At 38.6% G+C, this 9,720-nt stretch overlaps 1 protein-coding gene and 1 long non-coding RNA gene across 8 annotated transcripts in view; one reads left to right on the forward strand and one right to left on the reverse strand.

Annotated features, from left to right (window-relative positions):
- The window catches only part of CUNH1orf141 (chromosome unknown C1orf141 homolog), a 58,348-nt gene extending 52,112 nt beyond the window's left edge, over nt 1-6,236 (forward strand). For all 7 annotated transcript variants that reach the window (XM_017532383.2, XM_037739948.1, XM_017532409.2 and 4 more), the window contains 3 exons: nt 1,792-1,861; nt 2,690-2,876; nt 4,819-6,236. In XM_017532383.2, the coding sequence (XP_017387872.1) occupies nt 1,792-1,861; nt 2,690-2,876; nt 4,819-5,415 (854 nt within the window). In that variant the 3' untranslated portion in view covers nt 5,416-6,236. The remainder of the gene's footprint in view (nt 1-1,791; nt 1,862-2,689; nt 2,877-4,818) is intronic.
- LOC108307184 overlaps nt 1-9,720 on the reverse strand; it is a 27,071-nt gene that overhangs the window by 4,661 nt on the left and 12,690 nt on the right. The window contains exons 2-3 of the long non-coding RNA XR_001826437.2: nt 6,677-6,772; nt 2,125-2,197 (exon numbers count right to left, since the gene is read on the reverse strand). This is a non-coding gene — a long non-coding RNA (uncharacterized LOC108307184). The remainder of the gene's footprint in view (nt 1-2,124; nt 2,198-6,676; nt 6,773-9,720) is intronic.

Genomic DNA, 9,720 nt, shown 5'->3' on the forward strand with positions numbered 1-9,720 from the left:
TTCACTACTTACTATACATCACTCTTCCCTTTCCAGAAGTTTTGTAGTTGTCATTACTCAGACCTCATGATGCTCAGGCTAGACCAGATTTTAGAGTTGTGAATGGGATTCCTCTGCCAGGGTGATAATTGTGGGTATGGCAGATTCGGTCATTCATCTCTGGTGTGGTTCCAGGTAAGCCAGTTGGCATTGGAGACGAGTGATTTTAATTCTCCTTCACAAGCCAGGGATCCTCAACCCAGCACCTTGTTTCAGTTAGTGGGCCTATTTTTCTCTTACCTTTCCCATTCCTGCAAATGGGAAAAAGTTGGATCCCCCTCTCAGTAGAAACTGAAGCCAACCATTTCCCACCACTTACACTGCTACCATCCTTATCGAATCCACCAACACGTTTATCTAGATAACAGCAACAGCCTCCCAATTGGTTACTCCATTGCTGCTCTTGCCACCACATTCTCCCTTCTCCCCACAGACTATCCACCTCTGAGAAAACAAAGTGATCTTTCTAAAACATAAATGAAACTGCCTTATTGTTCTGTTGAAAGCCCTCCTAAGGATCTCTATGTAACCAGAATATCTTAACTCTTCACCATGGTTTATGTGACCCTAGATGACTTCACTGCTACGTGTTTCACCCATCTTGCTCTCCTTCTAATTCACTGCACCCTAGCAACACTGGCTTCTTTGTTTTTCAGCATTCCACACTGGATTTACACTGAGACCTCCACACTTGCTGTTTCCTCTGCCTCTTTCTCTTTGCTCAGATTTCAGCTCAAATATCCCTTCTTAAAAGAGGCCTTCTATAGCCACCCTAGGTGAAGTACCATGTTTATATTCTTCCATAATACTTGAATACTTAAAATACTTCCAAAGTATTCAAAATTATATTATATATTCATTTGTTGGTTGGTTTACTTGTTTTTGTTGTTCTTGTTTCATTTTTTTGTTTTTGTTTTGGTTTTTTTGAGATGAGGTCTTACTATACTGCCCCAGCTGGCCTCAAATTCCTAGCCTCAAGCAGTCCTCCCACCTCAGTCTCCTGAGTAGCTGGGATTACAGGGGCACACCACTATGCCCAGCTGGTTTACTTGTTTATTGACAGTTTCCTCCCTCTAGAAAAGAGCTCCCCAAAGAGTGCTGTGGTAATCTGTAGTGTTTGGAGGGGGTTATAGGTATGCTGAAGTATTGATTCCTTGGCCATCAAGGCTGCTCAGTTGGCCCTATGGTAGCCTGCCCAGACTCAAACATTTATTTCAGTTAACTGTACACATAATATTAATTAGCATGCTTGCCATTATATGGGAAAGACTGGGAAGTACTACACTAGAATATAAACTACTTCAGGACAAGAAAAAAGCTGAAACTGTTTCTAATAGCATTTATGTCTAGAAGAATGCTGGAGTGGCCACCAGACATATTTGGAAGAGATCAACCTTGGACACTTCATGCCACATGGCAAGATCTGTTTGATATCTGCAAACTGTGTTCCCTCCCTACCAAGCATTAACTGTCTGAGACTTCCTACTGGTTAATAATGACTCCACATATCAGAGAGATTTGAAAATTCAGGGATGCCTTTCTTCCACAAAAAATCTGCAAGACCACATTTATGTTTGATCTGTTTTAGTCAAATATTGGAGTTTTGATCTGTCTTGTTCATTCAGGAAATATTTACTGAGTAGCTACTACAGACCAGGCACTATACTAGGTGCTTTCCATATGTTATTTTAAATTGTAAAATATTTTGTGCAAGATATTTGTCTAAATAGCTATGTGTCTTTATAATTTCAGCTCAAATTGAAAAAAAGCCTAGAAAACCATTGGATTCTGTTGGTCACTTAAGAGATGATAGAAATAAAAGGTAACTTATTTTAAAATGCTTAATATTTTATTCCATTTGATGATGTTTCTAGTAGGACACATTTTATAATTGGCCAGAATGAATTTATTCCACTTTATTATTACATTTAGTTCCATAGTACACTCCAATGAATGTTCCAAGACTGCCTAGTCACTAGATATCACATCCAGACCTTGACTATTGTCAAATGGAAAGAAAGGCATGAAAAAATGAATAGAGAGAATACAATTATGTTTTTGTAGTAAATACACACATTTACTTACACTACAACATGGATGTGAAAAAGTAGCTCTTCTATGGATAAAGTTATCGGTTTTCTCATGAACCCTTCAGTCTCTATATAATGAAAAATATCGCTAATCCAGGGTGTTTCAAACTTTGAATCAGTAATAAACAACCACTTTAAATTGAATTCTGTTTAAAAACTATACCCTGTCTCTTCCTGACCACACTATTCTATCCTCTTAACAAAGCTGGGGCCACCCTATGTTGGCATGAAGCTGCCTTGTGAAGTTTATTCCAGAATTTCAATGTAGGATGTTGCAAATACCTCTCTACCTTTGGTGTTCTTCTCAATCTATATAATACAACTCCTCCTCACTCAAAAACCAAAGAGGCATACATATGACCCTCTTGCTTTCAGTCCTGCTTTTGCTGTTTTCTCCCACAAACTAGGCAGGAAGGGATGGTCTTGCTAGTTTGAAAATCTATGGGAGAGAGGTTGGTGCAGAAGTTGTCAGTGAATTCCAGGGATAAGGGGAAGCAGAGAAGAACTGACAAGCTGCAATTAACCCCATAAACATTTCCCTGAACTGTGTTTATTTTCAGAAAAAAGTCTCCACAGATGAATGATTTTAATATAAAAGAAAACAAATCAGTCAGAAATTATCGATTAAGTAAGTATTGGTCAGCAAGAAAGAAAAGCTTGCTCCCGTTGTGCTTTGAGGATGAATTGAAAAATCCACATGCCAAGATAATCAACATTAGTCCAACAAAGACAGTAACTTCTCACATGGTAATAAGCATATCATCTATTGTTAAGTAAATATGTGTAGTCATATGACTTACAGGAATCGCCCATGTATTTTAGTGACCAGAATCTTTGATAAATCCTTCTTATCCTTTGGTTTAATACTCTAAAGTGATAACAGCACTTAAGTTCTTAATGCTCTTTGCACAACCCCAGAACTGGGGATTCTTTTATACCAGCTGAAAATTCAGTGTTTTTCTTTATGAAGAAGGCTTTATCCAATTTGCTTCATCAAAATAGAACTATAGCATAAAAAGGATTTTTTAAAATGACTGTACCAATCTAGCAGAATACAATGGTGTGCACCTGTAGTCCCTGCTACTCTGGAGTCTGAGGCAGGGGCATTGCTTGAGCCTAGCCATTTGAATCAGCCTGGGCAATATAACAAGACCCCAGTTCAAAAATGATGGGACCATGACCATGTGTCGATTTTTCTAACAACCTGTTTTGGCTGTCTCAACCAGAAAGTGCATTTATTAAAGGCTATTTAGTAACTCATGGTCTCTAGAGAGGCAACCTGGCTCGAAAGCTGTCTATCAGGAATCACCTAATTATATAGCCCCAGACTGCTCCACTGAGGCCCATGCTCTGGTAACAGATAACAGTTTACAACTCCAACGCTGAGCAGGGAATATTCTAAAACATTTGTTACTGCTGTCGTTCAAAGCTAGATATAACTCCTACCACCCTCACTAGGATAGATTTTCCCAGTACTTTTTCACAGTCCTTGCTTCCTCTGAACTGAAGACTTCATAGGTGTATCTGATTGGCACAGCCTAGGTCACATGCCCATGCCCTAACCACAAAGAAGCTGACAAACATGATTCCTGCCTCTAGGTAAAGGTGCATAGACTTGTCAAGTGGAAAATTCCCTGAGGTGTTGGACAGACCAAAAGTGTCACAAACATTCATTACTGTGGCTGAATCGGTAATACTGGCATCACCAGTGGACTGCAAAACTAGATCTTTGCCATTATTTTCAGTAATCATAGCCGACTTGGCTGATACTGTGATAAAAATGGTCTATTCTTAAGTCAATCTATTACTTTGGCTATTTTATGCTACAAATATATATTGAGCACTTTTTAGGTGTCAGGTATTGTGCTAAGTATTAGGGTGCAATAATAACTGTTGTAGAGATAATTTTTAATTTTTAAAGTATTTACTAGGATATCCATATTTGTCATTTTGGCCCGTAATCCGTTATGTCTCTTCTGAACTTTGACTCAATCAATTTTTTGGTATGCCATTTAATTTCTAGAATTTGGAAACCTAACAAATGCCAGAACAGCTACCTTATTTCTCAATGGCAGTACCTCAGATTTTTGTTGTTGTTGTTGTTCTTGAGATGGAGTCTTGCTCTGTCGCCCAGGCTGGAGTGCAGTGGAGCCATCTCGGCTCTCTGCAACCTCTGGCTCCCCGGTTCCAGCGATTCTTCCGCCTCAGTCTCCGGAGTAGCTGGGACTACAGGTGTGTGTCACCCACCATGGTCAGCTAATTTTTGTATTTTTTAGTAGAGATGGGGTTTCACCATGTTGGCCAGGCTTGTCTGGAACTCCTGACCTCGTGATCCACCCGCTTGGCTTCCCAAAGTGCTGGGATTACAGGCACGAGCCACTGCACCCAGCACCTCAGATATTTAACAATATGTTTATTTTTTCCTATTCAACTTTATTTCAAAAAACATTTAAGGCCAAAAGTTGAAGTTTTATCACTAACATCTCTATGGAATATTAAGATAAAAAGGACGTATGTTACATACAAGTACAGTATTTTCATGTATTTGAATAATGCTATTGTTCATATTAAATATTTGTATGTAGTCATGTTTAGGATATTTTACAATTTTATTTACATGCTTTAAATTATATGGAGCTTTCCTGACTCAATGAACTTATGACTAATTACTCTTTTCTTTAATCCACAGGAACAAAAGGACACAAATCCCATAATTTTCCATGACACAGAAAATGTACGAATGTTACTTTTGACAAAAAATAGATTTTCTTCCCATCCTTTAGAAAATGAAAACATACACCATAAAGGAACAAATTTTGTTTTAGAAAAAAATTGTGAAATCCTCAAATCTATAATTGGCGATCAATCTGTTTCTCTTATCAAACCCCAGAAAACTATACCTGCAGCACAGAGAAAAGCTATACAGGTCTCCATGTCTTTTAAAGCAGACCACACAATTGTAGATGATAAACTAAAGAAGAAAATTAATAAGCAGACACTAGAAAACAGATCTTGGAATACACTCTATAATTTGTCACAGAATTTTTCTAGCCTAACAAAACAATTTGTGGGTTACCTTGATAAAGCTGTTATTCAAGCAATGAGTGTCCAAACTGGAAAATTTGAAAGAATGTTTTCTACATTAAAACCAATGAGCATACCTACATCTAGAGCCTCACCTGATAAATGTTACTCAAACCCTTTTAAAAATATATATAAATTAAATAATGTAACACCACTGGATAATTTGTTAAACTTGTCAAGTGAAATTTCAAATGCCTCATAAAATACCATGTATGCAGCAATATTTGAGTAACAAGAAGCAAATATCCAAATTCCAAAATTATAAAAGAAATTCTTCTCCAGATAGTAATGTCCTAATTGATTATATAAGAAAGCAAAACATAGAAATTAGAATTACAAGCCAGCAGTGGTCTGTTCGAGAACAATAAACAGTTTTAGTAAATAATAGGACAAAATTGGAAAATAAGTATTACCAAGAGGATCCAGTTCATGACTTTCTATTACCTCAGTTAGATTGCTCAACCATCAGCCTTCCTATAGTAAAGTCTGACTCAAGACCAAGAACGGCATAGAATGACTCTAGAAATGCACTGTTGAAAGCTAAATAACATCAATACTCTTGTTCTATAATTGAATATCAAATAAGATAAATATACCATTAATTTAATAAATGTGGAGTTAACTGTATATCAGCATTTCAGACAATCATCATCAATCGTATTACATTAGTAATTTGTGCAATTAAAAAAGCTTTGTAAAACTTTAGTTTTTTTCTTGTTGTTAGATGTTGGAACTTCATTACCATACAATGTGTTTTTGCAAACTTTAAACTTTTTTTCTGAATTGTTAAATAAAAGAATAACTATCCTTAATCTAAATAATTTTGGTAGCAAATCCTGTAAGGTATTAAACATTTTAAAACATTGTTATTTTACTGTTTCTCATTAACTCAAACAGTGTAAAGGCAGAATTCAACTTAGAAACAAAAGTTGCATTTTGAAAGTTTATTTGTAATCCATTTGTTTGGAATTCAGAAATATATTTCACATAAAAATAATCTTGGAAGTAATAAATTTCAGAATTACCTAATAAAAGCTTACTTAACATTTTATTCCATAGAACTTATGTGAAAATGGTAAAAAGCAATAATTTTGTAATTGCAATAACTGAAAGAGAAAACTGAGTGAGGAAAGAATTTTTCAATCTTGACTGTTACTACTTGAAGAGGAGGTTGAATTAAAGGCATTTAAGTTAAAAGGCTTTAGGGGGTCTTTTGGAACATTTAAGGGTGAGGAGAAAAACTGGTTTAGGTTCCTCGCTTCTGCTTCAGATTTGAGATTTTCTTTATTATGCATTATCATCAGTACTATTCAGGAGCCTCTTCACAACGAGAGGGAGGTTTGGACTCTCAGAAAGAATGACAAGGAGAGAAAAATGGAGACTGAATGAGAGAAGAGAAAGAGAGAAAAGCTTTGAGATAAGGTGTTGGGCTCAGGTCTGAAGGAGGTAGAGGAGGGACCTACCAGGTTCTCTTTCTTCTGGTTGCTGTCTGGTAAAAGGAGAAGCTGCCGCGGCTCCAAGTTATGAAGTCATCTTTCTCTTTTCCTCTTCATTCCTTTCTGGTTGTTGTCGCATGTTCTCCCCGTGTTTTCTCCATCCAGACTTACTGCAAAGCAGAACAGTTTCCCTAACTACACTGCCAACTCAATGTAAAACACAAGTTCTTTTTAAGTACTAACAATAAAAATAAGAATTAGAAAATATACCTAATATTAGTATAAGTAATAATACTAGTTTCTCTTGATAGTATAAGAGAAAAAAGTGTGGGCCTTGGAATAGGGCAAGATAGGAGCGAATTGCAGCAAATAATGTAAACTAAGCCTCAGTTTATTGTATCTCCACCTGAAAATGGAGACAACAATAATTTATTATACTACTATTCTCAGCATTAAATAAAATAGCATCTAGTACTTTGAGCCTTGTAGCATTCAATAGAAATTTCCTTTCTACTCCCTCCCTTTCCCTTTAAGCCTGCTCTTAATGTAAGTGTAATTTCTTTCCTTTTTCTTTTTGAGATGGCATCTCGCTCTGTCACCAAGGCTGGAGTACAGCAGTAGCACTATCTTGGCTCACTGCAACCTCCGCATTCTGGGTTCAAGCCATTCTTCTGCCTCAGCCTCCCGAGTTAGCTGGGACTACAGGCGTGTGCCACCACACCTGGCTAATTTTTGCATTGTTTTTAGTAGAGACAGGGGTTTCACCATGTTGGCCAGGCTAGTCTCAAACTCCTGGCCTCACATGATCCCCCCACCTTGGCCTCCCAAAAAGCTGGGATTACAGTAGTGAGCCACCACACCCAGCCAACGTAATTTCTTTCTTTTTTTTTTTTTTTTTTTGAGACAGAGTCTTGCTGTGTCGCTAGGCGCCAGGCTGGAGTGCAGTGGCGCGATCTCGGCTCACTGCAACCTCCTCCTCCTGGGTTCAAGTGATTCTCCTGCCTCAGCCTCCCGAGTAGCTGGGACTACAGGCGCGTGCCACCACGCCCAGCTAATTTTTGTACTTTTTAGTAGAGATGGGGTTTCAACATGGTCTCGATCTCTTGATCTCATGATCCGCCCGCCTTGGCCTCCCCAGTATAATTTATTAAAAGATACTCCCTGTAGTCTCTCACTTCTATCTTTTCTAAATTAAATACTAAACTTAACTACAGTATTCAGATTTTAACCCCAGCTGGGCTGAAATTACACTGAGAATTTTTGTATAAGTATCTTTGGAAGTTTCTGCTGGAGCTTGTGAGCTTTACCCTTTAAGAAGGCACTAAATCAACTTTAAAATTACATTTGGCTGAGGATTCTCCATTAAAGCAGCTCAAGAACAAGGAGTAGTGGATTAGGAAAGATGACAACCTAAGCTCTACTCCAGCTTTAATCTATCATCTCCTAATCAGCTGCTAGGGTCTCATAAGCAGCAGACTGCAAGGCCAGGCTTGGTTTCTATTCTGATGCTGAGATTTGAGTATGGCCTTGGAGGCCAGTCTCTGAGTTCCAGGGTGAAGATGGAGTGTGCTGTTTCCTGGGACTAGCTGGCCAGTTGGGATCTGTGGATTAGTTTAGGGAAAGGTTGCCTTTGTCTCTCTGTAAATGCTCCTGGTCTTATTGGCCCCAGGAGGCCAAGAAGGAACCACTATGTCTATACAAAAGCTGGGGCTGGACATGGTGGCTCATGCCTGTAATCCCAGCACTTTGGGAAGCAGATGCAGTGGATCACAAGGTCAGGAGTTGGAGACCAACCTGACCAACATGGTGAAATCCTGTCTCTACTAAAAATACAAAAATTAGCTGGGCATGGTGGCATGTGCCTGTAATCCCAGCTAATCAGGAGGCTGAGACAGGAGAATTGCTTGAACCCAGGAGGTGGAGGTTGCAGTGAGCCAAGATCACGCCACTGCACTCCAGCCTGGGTGACAGAATGAGACTCCANAAAAAAAAAAAAAAAAAAGCTGGGAAATCAGAGACTGATGAATTTTCTTTCAAATGCCTCATCAGGGGACTGTGGTCTCTTATTTCTGTTACAAAAGCAAGAGGCCATTTGCCTGAGGTTGTCTTTGTACTTTGAGTTTTTATATAACAAACTGCAGCCTAACTTCATACATAAGCAAACTGAAACTTAGGAGTATAATAAATAGTTCAGTTTCATCTGATCACAAGCAGCCAGGTTTCATCCAATCACAAGCAGCCAGGTTTCAACCAATCACAAGCAGCCAGGTTTCAGCCAGGTTTCTGCCAATCATAGGTAGCCAACTTATCATACCAAGCCTAATTAAGGCAGGCACTTAGCTGTAGCCAGTCAGGTGATTTCTCTATTTTGCTTCTGTGTTCAGCCTATAAGACCTTCTTACTAACAATGCTAAGCAGAATTATTTGCACCTCATTTGGTTCTGAGTGCTGCTTAATTCATAAATTGTTATTTGTTCAGATAAACTGTGAAATTTAATTTGTCTAAAGTTTTTCTTTTAACATTTTTATAGTACCAGCTCACAGTGGGCAAGGCATTTACCTTCTACCCCTTACAGAACTATGGTCACTAAGGTACTACAATAAACAGAGCTGAGCTTCCCTGAGCCAACTAGAAAAAATAATAACCCAAATAAAGGCCTAGCAGCTAAATGCTTTTATGTCGACACATAATGGTCTTGGAGTTAATTAACATGATGATTAAAATATATTTATCTAAAATAAGAACCTCTGGCTACAAAATTAACACTCTTCACCAACATTCTTAAAAGAAGCCAAAAAGGTGGCCAGGCATGGTGGCTCACGCCTGTAATCCCAGCACTTCGGGGTCCCAAGGTGGGTGGATTGAGACCATCCTGGCCAACATGGTGAAACCTCATCTCTGCTAAAAATACAAACATTAGCCGGGTGTGGTGGCACGTGCCTGTAATCCCAGCTACTCAGCAGGCTGAGGCCAGAGAATCTCTTGAACCCGGGAGGCAGAGGTTGCAGTGGGCTGAGATCATGCCACTGACTCCAGCCTGGTGACAGAGCAAGACTCCATCTCAAAAAAA

This window comes from Cebus imitator, unplaced genomic scaffold (assembly GCF_001604975.1).
Source record: "Cebus imitator isolate Cc_AM_T3 unplaced genomic scaffold, Cebus_imitator-1.0 Scaffold3, whole genome shotgun sequence".
In the NCBI taxonomy this organism is placed as follows: Eukaryota; Metazoa; Chordata; class Mammalia; order Primates; family Cebidae; genus Cebus; species Cebus imitator.